A 17,746-nucleotide genomic window follows, 5' to 3' on the forward strand; every position below is an offset into this window, starting at 1 on the left:
TAAAATACTTATATATGTCTGTAATCAACTCCAGGAAGCTACCAGGTTTTCCCACAGGCATCATATCATATTGATTTTGCTAGCATTATACTGGCCTAATATAGGTAGGGAGTTATGCTTCCAATCTATAGTGAGGTGGTTTGAAGCCACCAGCTGCTCCTTGGGAGAAAGATGGGCTATCTCCTCCTGTGTGATATACAGTCTCTGAACATCTGCTGGAGAGTCTGCTATGGGTCAGTTCTTACTGAATAGCAATGTGTTTGACGTTATTTTGTTTGGGGATTTTTTTAAAAAATATTACAGTTATTTGTGTTCTTATCTTGATTAGACCTTTAGAGGTGAGTCCTCATTGTACTCATCTCTGAGTCCTTATCACTTAGCAGAAAGCTTTGCACATAGTTCATTTTCATTAGAGGCCTTTTAAACTTCTGAAAATAAATTAAGCATGCCTTAGTAACAAAGCCCAAAGTTTCTTTAGAAATGTGTTCCAAATTCCAAGTATCTACTTCCTAAACTGAAATATTCATGTTTCATCCCTACCCCAGTGTTTGTCTGCATGGGGCTCCATTGCAGAATGGAGCTACCTGAAAACATAAAGTTCGAATGGAAACAGTGACCCAGCCAGCCTTAGTGGTGCAACTGAAATAGGAACTACTTGAATTCTTTTACTGAAATGTTCTCTGCTTGATAAAGTTCATTACCAGAATCTCATCTTTAAAAGTGAAATGCATTCAGCTGAACACTTTTTTCATTTTGTAAATAGATTTTTCCTTGCCTGAGCTCTCTGTATAACGTACAAAATAGTCTTCCATATCTTTAAAAAATGTCACTCTACACATAAAGCTAACTTTTAAAAATAAAATAGATTCTTTTCTTTAGTGTTTTAAAGGCACAGTAGCGCCTTCATAGGGCTCTCGCCCCGTATTGTATACCATGTGAGGGACTGAATTGCCAGGCTGCAATCTGATGTATCCTCTGATGACTGAGGTAACATATGAGAGACCAGAACCAAGTTAAGTCCCCATGGGATATCCTAAGGCTATAAAGTCACCATCTCTTCAACTACAACTTATTACTATGGTTATATATAAAATTAACCTAGTGCTAATCTTTTTTCTCACCTATTCAAAGTGACTTTTAAAAGTTGCTACCTGTTAAATTTACAATGTGAGTGCCAAATTTTTACATCCCATAAAATGACAAATTACATACAGCCCACTTGCAATGGATGCTTTCTTTTCTGTTTTCACACAGACAAGTTCGGATAAGTGGGGGGTAACTGCGACCAAAGTCACCTTCCATAAAAAGTCTGACTTTGCTGTGAAAATCTCATACGTAGTGGGGTCCAGGCATCTCAGAGATAAATGATATATATATATTAGCATGACTGCTTGTTGGAAAAAAAAAAATCCTATCAGCATCCGATCTTTGACCTTCTAAGTTTTCAAATAAAAGGCTACTTTTTTAAAAGAAATTAACATTAATACAGTTATTAATGCCATTTTACAGGAAGTACTGTTTCTCCTGGGTTTGGGGTTTTTTTTCTTCAAAATTCAGATGCACTTTTATGAAACTTTTCACCTCCCAGGAGCATAACCTTTCCCCTCTATCCATCAGTTCCCCAATTCTTTTAAGGACTGCAAGTTATTGAAAGGCAATTTGCCACAGTAAAGTTTCCCACCAGCTTAGATTTTTTTTTTCTCTCCAATGTTCTTTAGTGGGGGTAGGGTGGGGAGGGAAAAATAAACACACTGTACAGCAAGTGCCATAAGGAAAATATGCTCTGGCAGGCTTTTCCCCAACTTGTAACTGAAAAGAATTTACATCATCCAAGTGTATTATAAGTGAAAAGAATAAGATAAAGAAAATTCAAAATGGATTTTTGTTCTATTCTCAAACTCCACAGCTAAGGGAACACAAGCGTTTCGCTTCACAAATGAGTGGAGAATGGCTTCAAAACGCATACACCTTTCTCCTTTTTGGAAAAACTGCACATAAAAGAGCATTTTTTGGCACGGCTGACCTGCAGAGATATGGAGCTAAGCAGAGTCATGAATTCACTCACTCTGATATGCACACATGATACGCAATTAAAATCTCCATTCACATTCCTGCCGGGCTGTCAATCAAAAGGAAAACCTTTTTGACAACATTCAGTGAAGCATACCAACTAACCGCTGAACAGGAACTTAAACAGTAACAGCTTTTGTTACTAGCAAGAACGATTTTTTTTTTTACCAAGATTGAGTTCAGTTTCCAAGAAATCATTCTGCTCCGAATTTGAGGGCCTTTCATTAAAAATGAAAATGTGTCAAGAAGATTTTGTATGGAACGCTATGTGATGATGTAATACCTAGAAAATACGAGCTATGTGAAAAATGCTAACCTTTTAAACAAGGGGTGGGGGAAATCTTTGTAACTTTTCCCATCTAGAACAATGAACAAATGATCTTATGAAGCGGTTTACTGGGCTAAAGTGACAGTGCTAATTCATTCTGAAGTTTTCCCCCTCAAATGTTAAAACTCGTCTAGTTGATTGGATCACTGAACTAACGAAGAGTGGCCAACCAGTTTATAAACCAATAGGAATGTGTCTTTTTTTTTTCCTAATCATAAGAAGACTATTTAGTATGTTAGAAATATTGCACGTGTCAATTTTTTCAATTTATGGAGCAATACAGAAAATATTATGCACATAAATTTCTTCCAGATGAACCTAGAAGGTACTCTGTTCATAACTTAGTTTCTGCTGAACATCTAATCAGACACTATGCCCTTCATAATAGCATATTAGTGCGCTTTAAAGCCATAAATCCACAAAAACAGGGCCTAGTGAAATTGAATATAGTATACTTGTTAATCCGCTGCTGTGTCTGTTTTGAGCAACTAACCTTGGAGTACAAATTTGAAACGAGTTAATATCATCAAATATTGAAATATTTGTCTTCTTCTTTATCATGCTCTGTAACGGAGTGAGCAGATGCATCCTGACCATTACCAGTCATGACAAATTGCCTTACTAATGAACGTTACACACTGAAAGTGCCATAACTGATTAAACTACAATTTCCCACTACCAGATAGAGACTTGGGGCATCCAGCAGTGGGCAACTCTGATATTCTGTCAACAGGGCTTCAGGGCACAGTGTGATAGTTAGAAAAACACTCCAAATTCCATATGAATATCTTCTGAAAGCCAATGTGTATACAGCAGGTTTTCATAAAGCACATTAGATAAAATAGCTTCAGTCTGTTGTTGATGAGCCATGAAAAATGGCTGCTTTAACTATTTGGTATCATTATAAGTATGTGTTAAAGAATATTCTCTTGTGTGGGTCTCTCTCTCTTTTCTCTCCCCTTCCTTTGGCCGCCCCCAAACATTGCTTGTGCTTTGCATTTCACATAAAATCTTTCTTTTGTCAGTTCTTTTGTTGGTGCAAAATTGGCAGCAGTTCAAATTCAAAGTACTCCTATTCATTTACTGACCAATGCCATTCTAGTTCACATCAGCCAGAGAGCTAAGCTCTAAGAAACATAAAAGACTTGCTTCACCACTGACGAATAATGTGTACATTTTTACAGAGCTTAAGCTTTAATGCTTTCCTTGAAACTAACAATACAGTGTATCTTATCATTCCTTTTTCACAAGCAGGCAGCTGCTGAAACACTGGCCACTTCAAAATATCAATTGCTTGCCAGGGTTGTCCTCAGCACACACTGTCAAACTCATGTAGATTGTGCAATGAAAACGGTGCAGGGCTGAAAGCTAGAAATTGTGTCAATTCTGCTGTACGGGTATGATGTGCAAAGAACAATGTATGACAACCGTAGAGAGAACAAACAATGGCACTGGAGCCAGAGACTTCACAGATCACAACTGCGCCTGTACATATTTTATTGTCGGCATTATATATTTAAAGCATGACAAATGTACCATTGTACATTATGTGCAGCACAAACAGAAGTTCCACCCCCTTGTTCTTCTTTTGCATTTCTCTTAATGATGGAAACAGAGTTGGGTTTCATATTTTTTTCTTTTCTTAAAATATGTAAGGGTTCCAAATCATAATGGGATGGGGACACAGACACATGCGCGCGCGCACACACACACACAGAGTTAGCTGAATGAGTAAGAGACAACAGAAGACAATAATACAAAATGAGAAAATGAGATCTTATTCACTTAACATTCTGGCTCCTCCCTGAGGACACAAAAGCAAGGATTATCTTAAACACTCACCCAGAGACTGTGGAAAACTACACTATCACTATGCCTATAAATTGTTGTCTATCTCATTTTAATGCAGATAAGTGCTGGCTTATTGATTTGCCCGATTTTCTAGCAAAATGGAAATCCCATGTGAATATGTTCTTTGTGTGCAGAAAATATGGCTTAAGAAGCTTTTACTATTATTGCTTTCCTATGCCAAAAGGGCAATTAAGAAAATAATATTTCACTGCTGTATCAGATCCATAAACTCAAGTCGATTCCTGTCTATTTGGATGTTAAACAGCCCTTTGCACATCCTGACTCGTTCTGTTTACTTTAATTGAAAAGTGTGTTGTTGTTGGGTTTTTTTCTAAACATCTCCTTAAGTAACAGGTAAAAATCTGATAATATTCTTAACCAGGGAACATACCCACTTTGTAATTAATTTCAAGAAATAAAGTCTTGTGACTACAACAGCTCTCCACTAATTCAGTCAATGGATGGGGAACTAGGAACATGTGTATAGGGAAAGATTAGGGTGAATATATTTTAATCGCTTCCACAACCCAGTTTAGGTTACAAAACCTTTATCACACAAGGAGCTTTGAGTGGAATTAACTGGAGGCTAAGGAAAATGAAAAGACAAGCTTTTAAGGTGTTAATAAATATTTTGGAAAGAGAATTGGTGGTGTAGGTGCTTAGGGGTGCTGACCTTGACTGTGTTGATTAGTGGGACAATGATGCATTATTAACACACAGCAGCTGTACCTGAACTGCTGCCATGAATAGAATAGCCTTTTATAGCCATCAGGGGAGGAGACAGGAGGCCTTTATTAACCACTAGACATGATTAGCACATTATGTGAACTTTAGTAGGCAAATTATCTCTTATTGAAATATAATGTTGGTTATAACTAATGGTAAACACAATTTTTAAAACTTCCCAGGGCAAAAACTCAATGTTTTACTAGCACTTAGCTAATTATTGGTAGGCATGTAAACACAACCACTGTGGGGTATACTGAGACTCGCAAAAGGCAGATTTGTCACTTAAAACTGGCTTAAAAATTATTCAAACATAGAAAACTTTCCTTCCATAATGAAGTAAAACGGGCTCATGAACTAGAAATGGTATTTTGGGTTTGTTCTTTGTTTCTTTTTTCCCCCCTCTAAACAGTTCTTAGTTTTGCAATAAATTTTGGAGAGTTACCTTGAAAAATAACAGCATAATTTACTTCAACAAGCTTAATTTTGGGGAAAGGAAAGATTATCCCATTAGCCTTAGTAACTGAACACAGTGTTGAGAGTCCATTACGAACAGTCTTTCATGCCCCTGCAGAAAGTCATTAACATAAAATAAATCATTAGCTTTGATATTAAGCGTCTACTATCTGCAGTTTTCTATGATTAATGTTCATGACTGCATCTGCCAAATGATAAAATATACTTTTTGTTGAAAGGTTATACTGACTCTTTATTAGGAACATTTCTCCTTATACAGTTGTTACTGGCATCACAGTGGCATATAAAGGAAGGAGTAGGGTTTTCAAAGGTATGAGGATGCCAGTGCTTAGAACACATTTTTAAAATTAACTACTTAACTGACTTAAAAGACTTAAGGAAAGAAGGCTGCACACAGATACTCTTTCAAAACAATTGAACTATCTTCAGACCCAGTTGCTCCAATCAGTAATCAATCTTTCACAGCCCATTTTGAACCTGACCTATATTTGCTGTGGAATGCAGAGAAAAGTAATGAGGCAGAGACGGGTCAGTGGTGGGATTCTTGTCTACCGTCAGGGGCGGAGGGGGCGGGACCCACGTTCAGTTCCATGGCCGATGCCCCTCGGGCACAGTCATCCCTCAGGCCGTCATAAAGGCTTGAGTGTGGTTAGGATGCTAAAGTCCTTTCAAGAGACATCCAGGCTGTGACAAAGAAGAAAAGGCTGGCAATTTGGTTGTCCATGAAAACTCAATGGATCCAAGGATGGTCATGGGAGTGGCAAAAATCCAGGCAGTGTGCTCTGTTGTTAGTGGAGTTACCCCAAGTTGGGGTAACCGTGAGTCCATCCAAGTGTCAATGTCAGCTACAGAGGGCCAGATCTGCCAATCATAACTTACAAGAAGAATGTACATCTCTCTCTGGCAATTATTCTCAACTTGTATCTTCTTTTTAACATTGCAAACTAGGCAATGTTCCATCACTTTTATCATCGTGTCAGGGAGGTGGCGTGTACCATCATCTGGAGGGAGTTAAGAGTGTTCACAGACTGCACCTCCACATACCTCATTTTCCCAGAGTCACCTCTGGTCTATTTAAAAGGCTTTCTCTTTCCCTCCTTTCCTGAAAGAGTAACTGGTCTACAATTTAGAGAAAACATTTATTCCACCTGGATAGAAGCTAAAGAGAAATGGGCTCACTGTACAATATTTTACTAAAGTCTACCATTCTTAGAATTTCTGAACATCTTTCACCACAGGATTTCAAAATAATCCACCTCTGTTAACTCCTTGACTCTCATAAGGCTTCCTTGATACAAATATAATTTTTTTCTCTCTCTCTCTGCTGAATACAGGGAAGCCTGGAACATAGATGGATTAAGATCTTAGTGTCAGAACTTTTTACCAGCTAGAGAATGAAGCCAGACTTTCTGAAGAGAATGGGAACTGAAGGAGGGAGGAGGGCATCGTAGCCTTTCCTGGATCCGTTTATTTTGCTTAAGCAGTAAGTCAACACAGGTTTAAGGACACTTGTTTTTAATCTTCACCAGAAAAAAAAGTCTTTTCTTCAGAAGGATCAATTTTCCTCAGAAGAGCACGATCTTAGTCTTATTATAATCTGTCCAATGAAAACGTCAGGATTCTACAAAGCCTCCTTCCTCTAATTTGGCTAAGTTTCTGGAAAAGGATGGTGAGCAGACATTCCTCATCACTATGATTCCCTTTGTTGTTATGCACACGCTGGTATATTCTGTCCTTTCTGATACATTTCAAGTATTTATGGCCAGATAGACATACAGAACCACAAGAGACACTGAAATGAGCACACACAAACAGGAGCATCAAAGACTTCTTCAATCAAAAGGTGTGTCATCCCAAAAATGACACTGGCCCTACTCTGAATGGGACCCAAACAATTTGTGAGAATCCCTGGCAACTCAAAACAGCCTACATTTTTTTGGCAACAAGCAAGACTTCTACCCAGTCCTACCGTACTTCAACTAGAAGGTTTTTCAAGACAGTTCCTTCAAAGCACATAACTCAGGAATGAAAGGCTGTAAGGTCTTGGCTATGACAGGCCATTAAAAACACAGTGACAAACGGACCAATACCAAAACATCAATAATGACATTGGTCTTTTGACCTTTAGTACTATAAATTTATACCCATGTTATTTTTCATTAGTAAAGTGGAAACCTAAAGATGGGTTTTCAAAGTTAACGTAAACATTTTCAATCAAGTAAAGGTGCTCATTCCATCGATCACCCTACGAAGGCCTGGAGGAGGAGGGTGTCCCAGCACCTTCTCCGATGGAAAAGAAGGGGGTTCCTTGCTGGCGAGTCTCCCCACCTCTGGCCTCCCTGCAGCACAGCAAACAGCTAAGCACCAGCAATATAATGTTCCTGTTTTCAAAATTAATGCTGTAGGAAGACACATGCTAAAAGCAGGAAAACCTCATTCAGGTTAATGTGAATTTCATGTCTCACAGTATGATAGAAGAAGTGCTATAATTAACAGTCTGGTGGCACTTCCACTACAAACATTTCTAAGCATTCTGTAACTCAACTGTTTTTAATGAGAAATTGCTCTTGGGGATAGAACTTGGCATGCGTGACTTCTAACTTATAAGAAGAATTTCTCAAATTCATTAGAGCGGGTGTAAACAGGATCACTGGCATTCCGATTTCATAGTGGACAATTCTTTAAAAAACAAAACAAAACCCAAACAAAATAAAAGCACAATAAAACACAACACAACACAACACAAAACAAAAACACCCTACCCAAAAACTCAAACTGATCTTCCTTATAGCTGACCTTCGAGCAGGCTTTCAGAGGCTGTAAACTGTGTAGGAGGAGACTGCCCATCTTACTCTGATGGAGCTGTTGGTGGGTGCCACCTTTGGGTTAGCAATGCAACTCCGTACAGACTACAGCACCAGAGCCCCACTCCCCACTGTGGCTCTATCAACCATGAGAGTGGAGCTAGCCCATCCTGAAAAGCATCCCATTTAAAGAAAAAGATCAAATAGGATATATGGATAATTTCAAGACGCAAGTAAATGGAAAGTAAGAAGGCATTTCTAAAGCTGGACAAACCAACACCTCATGTAAACATTCAGTGTTTAAAAATGGGAGCACAATCATGCAAACTCAGCCACTAAGATTACCAGGGTCATAGCATTAGGAATTATGATTTGTTAAAATCTTGTTTTCTCGGAAGAGCTGAAATGTTGGATTCCTGAATATAGTTGGATATAAGTCTGATATGAAATAAGCAATCAATAACATCGGAAATCCACCACTTTTCAGGGAGCCGTGGTGGTCTAGTGGCTAAGGAGTTGTACTGTCAACTCAAAGGTTGTATCCACTAGATGCTCAACAGGAGAAAGGTAGGCAATCTCCTCCCGAGTTAACATACTGGAGGGAGGTTTGAGTAGGTTCCAATTTGATTAGCAAAGTGTTGTTGTATTTAATCAACTCACAGAAATTACTTTTCATTTTTATTATGACCAAAGAGAAACTTTCTACCTTTTGATATCCCACAAATCTAGAGATCCTCATTGTTGTTGTTTCATTTGCCATCGAGTGACCCTATGTACAATAGCTCTGAACCCTGTCCTATGCTAAGCCAGTCTCAATGACTCCAACACACCCACCCCATTGCCCGTTACTGTGTCAATCCATCTCATCTCCAAGGTCTTCCTCTTCTGTGCTGCCCCTCCACACTTCTAAGCACAATGTTCTTCTCCAAGGACTGGTGACCCCTCTTGATCATGTGCCCGATCAAGACAGCTAAAATGAGTGATGAATTTCCTGATTTGATGAGTCATGTGAGTTCTACTTGGGCAACGATTCCTACTCTAGTTATTTATGTCTAGGCTCCCTTGTGGCACAATGATGAAGCACCAGGCTTCTAACTAAAAGATGTTTGTGTTGTGTTGTGTTGTGTTGTGTTGTGTTGTGTTGTGTATCACAGAGTCAGAGCAAAACCTCCAGCTGGTTTTCAGAGGCAGTTAATCACACAGGAGGAGACTTCCCATCCTTCTCCTGAAGATCAGTTGGTGGCCTCGAATCGTGTTCTTTTGGGCCTGCAGTGCAGCTTCTTATCGCTAAACCACCAGTGCTCCCTATCTAAAGGGTAAGTGGCTCAAATCCACCCATCACTCCACAGGAGAATGATGCAGTAGCCAGCTCTGTAAAGAGCACAGCTTTAGAAACCCTACCTGTGTTTACTCTGAGGAAAACAACTTAATATTGCAGCCCACAGACTGGAATGCATCTGTTAACTGAAGACCAGAAGATCACAGTCCTGTCTTTATCCTCTTTTGGAGTGCAAAGGAACATTTCCCACTGAGAAAGGATGCACAAGGAACCTATTCTGAGCTCTAAACAAACTATATATAGAACGTAAAACACACATTACCTCTATGATAGCTTCAAATGCTATTAGCCTTAAATATTTTCCTTCTACGTGTTTTTTCTTCTTGTTTTATCTCAAGGTGTAGTTGCCATCTACATTTGTAGTATTTTATTTATTCAGTTTTGCTCCCCTCCTACCTCCCTTCCAATTCCTGTTACCTTCACAGATGCATTCTATGTGTAAACCTTCCCTTAGTTTTTATTCCAAATACCTATTAGTCTTATATCACAACCATCCTTTCATGACTGACTTATGTCACTCAGCATAACTGGTTCTAGATTCATCTATGTTGTGCATCCATTTCATAAATTTGAATCTTTTTTTAAATGATACATAATACTCCAATTGCAAATGTACCAGTTTCTTCAACCATTCATCTGCTGATGGACACTGAGTTGTTTCCAACTCTTTGTTACTGTAAATAACAGTCTATATGTTTTCTGAAGCAATTACTACATGTCTCTATGTCATTCATTTGGAATGGGGGGAGGAGAAGACAATAATTTTGAGTTCTTAAAAGTGAATCTCTTTCTCATTGCTGTCAAGTCGGAACTGACTGATAACCCATCCTCCACTGGGTTTCTGAGGCTGTAAACTGCACTGAAGGAGAATGTCCATCCTTCTGTCACAGAGCCAATGGCGGATTCAAACTGCCAAAGGGGTTTGACCTTTAGGTTAGCAGTACAACTTCTTATAAAGTTTGCCACCAGTGCTCCCTCAAAAGTAGATATGGACCTGAAAACTAGTAGATTCCAACTGAAACAAGGTCAAGTTATTGGAGGATGAATGTTTTGTGTTAGCATGAGCATAACAACGATAAAGTCAAGTCAGAAAGGGTACATGGTGGTACAGAGAGTAAATCAAAAGGCAAAAGCTAGAGAAATCCCAGGTTCAGGTGAAGATCTGGGAACAGAAAACAAAATCTCGGTTGTCCCGGAGTTGAGAGTGCTAAGCACGTGGAGAGGGGGTGAGGGGTTAGGAAGCCCTAGTGCACAGACACAACTGAAGCTGAAGCAGGTCCCAATCAGGAAAGGAAGGATTATCACGAGTTGGGAAATATCCCAGGGTCTCTTCAACTTTTAAGTGCCGTAGTGAAAGGTTAGAAGATACGAGAATAGATAAATCATCAACAGTTAACAAACTTCATTTTTACTTTTTCCATTTTCTAAGCATGCCTTCTCATCAGAGGAGCATCATAAAAGTATGACCACAAGAAATAGCCTCACACAGCAAAATCAACACATGAAATCGGGTTAAATCCACTGTTAAACTTGGTGATTTCCCTACATCTTCCAGGTTGAAATGCCAAATGTTTTAATCCACTGTTCTTCATCTCCTTGTAATCACAACATAAATTTTTTAAAAAAATCCACTCATAAAAAGAAAAACAAAACCCTGTAAGTCCATTATATAATATTTATATGTAAGTTTATTATTTATTAGATACAAAATTTCAAAATGCCTTTGAATATATCCTTCTGTACTTTTAAAATATATGATAAACTATAAATATCTAATTTCTCTGAAACCCTTAGCTATAACTTGGGTAAAAAGATTTAAAATTGGAGTTTGTGGCACTGAAATATCCCAGAGTTAAGACAACTACATGTGAGATTTTTGCATGATTGTGAAGTTTATTCTTTCCCTTATCTGTGAATGTATTAAAAAGATATCTTGAAGACCTCAAAACTTATGAAAGATGCCAAGCAAAAAAATTCCCAAGGGAACAGCCTTCATTTCACTAACAATGTACCAAGCATCATCTATGAATTTTCCAAAGTCTTAGAAGTTATGGGGTGGGGGCACGATGCTCTAAATGGCTTATGGCCCGCCCCTACCTCCTCCCCCTCCCATACTCTGCCTATTTTTTTATATTTATTAATTAAAATAGAGATAATGATTCCATCTTAATGTGCTTGCACAGCCTCTATTTTAGAAGTGACAAGTTTAACCATGTTGAAATTCATAATACACTTTAAATAGAAAGATAAGTGCGAAGGAGATTTTTCAGAGAGGATAATGAGTCCTGTTTTTTTTTTCTCAAAAGTTATCAAATGTTCAATGCTTGCTCCTATCAATTAAAACTGAGAACATCTGAACAGGCCCTGCCTCTTGTGTTTATGGAGAAAGATTACACCTGTGCCTTTCCTCATCTTTATGACAAAAGCCCAATATTCTAAAGACTCACTCTTCTCTACTCTGTATATAACTAGACTCACAGAAACATGGGTTTGTGTTTTAGACCTCTCTGCTTCAGGCCATGATTCCACAAGACCACCACTGAGGACACTTAAGATTATGATTTCTTCTCCCACTGCTGGCAGGGGTCAGCTCCCTATCATTAGCTATATCATAAAAGAACTGTATTACTACTCCATATGTGGGCAGAACTGAGCAATAACTGAACACTCCACATCATTGTGAAAATGAAAAACGCCACTTTTTTGTCCCAATTTAGCATAACATCAGTGAAAATAATCTTTTGAAATGACAATGCACTCAGAAAACAGAACAGTGTTGTTATTACTCTATAAGTATATATTTAAACTGATCTGCCATCCTCAACTAGAACAGAAATTAGGGCTGTATGTAACAAATGAGTTCAGTCAATCCAATTTCTTTTGGTTACATTCTGTTCAATTACATGGATGCACTTACAACATTTCTTAAGTAGATGAAGTTCAGCTATGGTACCCATTTCTCAAGATCTCTAAGCTGCAAGATGTGAGCATGGTCCCCTCTCTCCTACATGAGTCTACTCAGGCTGGGTGCTGCACTGCTATTTCAAAGGCTGACCTATATACAGCAATATGCCAGCCATCCTGGTTGTTTGTATAAGAGATCCCTCACTTAGTTGCCATCACCAACATCTTCAGCATTGTTCTCATTCTTCTCTTGAAATAGGCTATGTGGGAATGGAGGCCAGTCTGCACAGTGATCTGTTCAGAATATATCAGGCTGCTACAACTAACAGAGCAATTTGAGTTCAAAATGTTGTCCCTAAATTCCTGCTACAGAGTTTACTGAAATGGAAAAATGTAAGTAGTGTTTTGGTAGTCTCTAACACAAGGTGGTGCTGGGAAAAGTCAGCATAGTAAAACAATCAGATGTGAGACTAGAAGAGCTTTGGGGAGAGGGTACTCACTTTCCAATAGTCTTTTCTGATGTTGAAAGTACTTCAAGAACTGTAAGTAAAATTGCATGAAACTGACAAGCACAGAAAGAAGGTTCCACTGGGGTCTAGCATATCAACTTTAACCAGGAAACTGTTGATAGGTTTAAAACAAATTAATAATTTATGATCTTATTACTCTATTCTAAACAAAACATTTCTTCTAATAAATGGACCAAGTGTTTCTTCTAATAAACAATGCGATCATCACATAGCTGAAGGAGAGACAAGGTTTAGTTGCAACCTTGCCTCTTTGTAAAGTCTCATCCAACTTGTTTTTAACCAAATGTTGAGGCAGATTTCTTAGTGCCTCCAAACTTCTCCCATCCTTCCATATTCCTGAAAATACACTTGAGTCGTCACACACACACACACATTTTAGTTGACAGTTTTGGAAGCAATGGAAAGTGTAGATCTGGACAGAAATCCTGTAAGGACTCAAACCACCAGAGAGGAGGCTTTGAAGGCCTAGCACAGCTCCCCGATCCCTTAACATAATCAGGAATCATGACAAATATATCCAGATGAACAGGAGAAGGCGTTCTGGGAGAAACATTTACATCAAGTCTTTTCCTTCCACTAGAAGCATGTCTTATGACTTTGCATTTTTAAAAATCCATTATTCCCTGGGTAAGTTAAATAGAAGACTTGCAACCAGCCTATAGAAAGGGTAGTTAATTTGCATCTAAAAAGAACAGTTTGCTCCTTCATACATGGTGTGACTTAAAAGGAACTTCAACGAACTAGGAAAAAAATTCTGAAGACTTTCTAAATTAATTTATTCCATTCACAGCACAACCCAGCAAAATTATTTAAAGTACTTAATTGGAAATGATTTAATATAGTTAAGTAATTCCTGATTTTCCAAAGCATTTAACTTTTAAATTAAATCTGACCCTAGTATCACAAGAATGACAAGTGAAATGTGTATCCAAGCCATTAACTTCTTTCTGGAGCCTAAAATCACTGATAAATTTAATAAGATTTGTCTAGTTTGAGCGCCAAAATGGTTCTGACCCTTTTCTCCCCTTCAGGCTGGGAAATATACACGTCTTTGCCAGTCTGTATTAATAATACAATGTTTGTGTTAGAAGCAAAAGGAAATGTTGACAAATACATAATGCTTGTTTACAAAGGAAAAAGAGGTTGTAGTCCAAAAGAACTATGTCGCTCACAAATAATGAAACTTCATCATCAACTCCTCTCTGTTCTTTCCAGACTTCCCATGTACCTTTCCACACACCCAGAGCTAAAGGATGCCTGCCCGAGAAAAAGCCCTTCTGCACTAACTAAAAGGTACCCCTCTTTGCAAACTTGTAGACATCTACTAGCGGCACGCAGCGCTTCCCAGATCCTGGGTTTGGCACTGCACGCAGTCCTACATAGCTTCTCTAAGGGGTGGTGTATGTGGTTCAGAGGTGTGTGTGTGTGTGTGTGTGTGTGTGTGTGTGTGTGTGTGTGTGTGTGTTCTGACTGACGTGTGTGTGTGTGTGTGTGTGTGTGTGTGTGTGTGTTCTGACTGACCAAGACTGGGGTGGCTAGTACCTCGGTCCCATGGTAGAAAGCCCGAAAGCCTGGGGACCTCGTGCACTAAATACCTCTGTGTCACGTTTTTGTTGGGGGAAAAAAATGCTGTTGATGATGACTGGCCACAAGGCAAATGCTCAGAGCACCAGTGATTCCTCCTGCGGAACTCTCGGTGGGGCTGGGATGGCAGCGCCCTTAGGGGCTTGACAGGCAGGTTTACCCGGAGCCAAAGCAGAGGATCAGAGAATTCAATGGTGCTCCGCTGCATCCAGCCAGCGGTGCTGTTTAGACTTGTCCAACAAGGCTGAGGAAAGACCCACCGATGCCCGGGGTTGCTGTCTAAGGTAGACCCTGCGCGCCCTCCTTCTCGAGGTTGAGAGTTCGAGACTTCCCTGGAGTAACTCCATTTATAAGCTCCTTCCCAAAGGCCCTCTAGCAGCAGCCATGGCCGGTGCCCCCATTCGGGCCATTGTTGGCGTTGCCAGCCTGACCCTGGGTCCCCGCGGCACCAGCACCCGAGCACCTCCGGGGAGCGGACAGTCCAGGCCAGCTCAGGTCCTGGGTCAAGTGTGAGAGCCATGCACGTGAACACTTCGCTCTTCCCTGAGGCTCTCAACAAACTTGCTCTTCCTGCGCGCCCCAGGGAAAGGAGGGCGGTTCCCCAAACTCTAAACCCACAGCCCCACCACGGCGCCCTGGCGTGAAAACACCCGGCTCGGCTCTCGGCCCCATTGGGGGAAACAAAAGAGTTTGTAAGCAATTTTCCCCAAGAGTGCAGGAGTGTGCCCGAGTCCCTGCACCTCAACTCCTAGCAACTCCCCTGGCAATGAATCCCAAGCGGAGAAACAGGGCCACGAGGCCACGCTGCCCGGGAACCCAAGAGACGGAGAGGGGAACCCTGGCAAAGAAACAGGGATGGATGGTCTTACTCTCTGCTTCCATTCCGGGACCCCAGACACACCCCCAAAGTCATCTTGGGCTCTTAAAAGCCCCCCACCACCCCCAGACAAGCCTAGGCAGGGGTCCTGAGGCGCCAACAGCAGGAAGGAAAGGATCCGAACAAATCGTGTCACTTTCCGCACCCGAGCGGGGCTCCCCGGGCGCCCGAAGCTCTAGCGGCCGCTGCGCCCCGCGCCTCCCGCCCGGCTCAGCGGCCGCCCCCGGCGCAAACAAAAGCAGAGCGTTCACCTTGTTGCAATAGTAGGGGTCCAGGCAGGGAGAGGGTCCCAGACAGGGTGCGTCGGGCGCAGCGGCGGGCTGGGCTGGAGGCGGGTAAAACCTCACGTCCATTTCACTCTCACATCCAGCAACTCCTTTTCTTTCTTGCTTTTCCTTTTTTTTTTTTTTTTTTTAAGTGTTCTGCAAAACAAGCTTAGATGGACCGGAGAGAGGTGTCTGGGCTCATGAGTAAAAGAAACACCTTCCTTCCCTCACATCCGTTTGTGGTTTGTTTAAGAAGAAGAGAGAGAAAAAAAAACAGCGCGGGGGGAAAGCGCTCCACTGGCCCGAGCGCGGCGCGCCCCCGCCGGCGCCGAGCGCGCAGCCCGCCCCGCTCCGGCCCCGGCCCCGGCCCCGCGGCCAGGTAACTTCACGCGCGCATTGTCCCCGCCCGCTCCTGCCGCGCAGCGCTAGGTGTCGGGCGCTTTATTGGAGTCTCTCTCCGAGTTGCTCTGCCTGGAGTTTATTTTCTCCACCTTGGAGGCTGGGAGGAGGGGGTGCGCGGGAGGAGGAGGACGGCGGCAGGGAGGGGGCGAGCAGCCGCGGCCGGGCGGAGTGGCGGGCTCGGCGGGACGCGGCCGGCTGGCGGCCCAATGGCGGCTCGGGGCCGGGGCCGCTGGAGGGAGGAGCGGAAGAGGAGCGGGCGAGCCGCGCGGCCAGGGTGGACGGGGTGCTGGGGCCGGGAGCTCGGCTGGCCGAGCCGCGCTCCGCGGGGTCAACGTGCTGCACACAAAGGGGCCGGCGAGCCCGGGGCCAGAGCGGCCTGGGGGCCCGGCCGGGAACGCGCAGCGAGGGGGCGCTGTGGCGCGCCCCGCCCCCGGCCCGCCCAGGCTGCTTCCCGCTCCTGCGCCCCTCCGCAGCGTGGCCACCCTCCAGCTGCGCCCCCTTCGTCCCCGCGCCCGGCCCAGGCTGCGCTGACTTTCCCCTAGCCCGCTGCTGCAGAGCACCGGGGTTTGGCCACCGCAGTCTGGAGGCCTTGTATCCCTAACCCCCACGTTGCGCTAAGTGGTCAGGAGCCCTCAGGACCAGATCTAGAAGGGGCTGGGCTGGGACAGTTGGCCCCTGGAGTTTCTCTCTAGCTTTCAGCGGATCACCTCTGGTGGTCTGTGCACTACTGGGGGCTTGCAGAGGCCATAGCTTTCTTTCAATACCAGACAGGTGACCCCAAAGCATATGTACAAGAAGGTGGGGAAGCAGGGAGTTTGATGGTTGCCCCTCATGGAGCTCATGTCTTTTTAGAATTGGACCTTAGCACTGCTGCTCATGGTGGGCCTAGAGGCCCTAGACTTGACCTCTTTTCACCTGTTGGTAAGTGGAATGGGAAAATCTCCAATTCTGCCTTCCTGTTCCTGTCCGCAAGACTGGAAACTTGTGACTTTGTGTCTCCTGCTGATTGAGACAGTTTGGGGGTTTCTTGGATGCTGCCAGCATATTTATTCCCAGTCCTCTATCCTTGGTCTGAAGCACAAGAAGTGGGTATTAATTCTTTACCTCCCCAGGAGTATCTCTGAGTGACACACTTTTCAATTACCCATTAACCCAAGGCTTGATTCCCCTAAATGGTCACTGAAAGAAAAGGCTTGAAGATCTCCTGTGAAGACCACAGCTAAGAAAACACTGTGGAACAGTTCTACTCTTTTAACATATGGGCTCACTATGAGTAGGGATTGACTAGAAGATGGTGAGTTTCATTTTTATGTTTGATTTTAACTTACATAGTGACAACCTTTTGAATAATGAACCAAGATCCACTTAGAGAGCCAGAAGAACTTCATCTATATCACTTTCCTCTGGTACTAATAACATTTGACCACTCACGCACCATCCTAGTTGATTGCCAACTGCTCTGCAAAAACTTTCCCATAGGTGGATTGTGTCCCCTGAAATTGAGTGTACAAACCACACACACAAGTAGAGGGATTTGGAGGCAGCATATGAAATTATAAAGTAACGTTGGTAGTGTATGCCCTTTCTT

At 42.1% G+C, this 17,746-nt stretch overlaps 1 protein-coding gene across 1 annotated transcript in view; it reads right to left on the reverse strand.

The window, feature by feature from the left end:
• The window catches only part of TOX (thymocyte selection-associated high mobility group box), a 538,067-nt gene extending 522,218 nt beyond the window's left edge, over positions 1-15,849 (reverse strand). The window contains exon 1 of the mRNA XM_006899231.1: positions 15,742-15,849. Within this exon, the coding sequence (XP_006899293.1) occupies positions 15,742-15,843 (102 nt within the window). The 5' untranslated portion in view covers positions 15,844-15,849. The remainder of the gene's footprint in view (positions 1-15,741) is intronic.
• Between the last annotated feature and the right edge of the window lie 1,897 nt (positions 15,850-17,746).

This window comes from Elephantulus edwardii, unplaced genomic scaffold (assembly GCF_000299155.1).
Source record: "Elephantulus edwardii isolate Elephantulus edwardi_28Jun2011 unplaced genomic scaffold, EleEdw1.0 scaffold00248, whole genome shotgun sequence".
Classification (NCBI taxonomy): domain Eukaryota; kingdom Metazoa; phylum Chordata; class Mammalia; order Macroscelidea; family Macroscelididae; genus Elephantulus; species Elephantulus edwardii.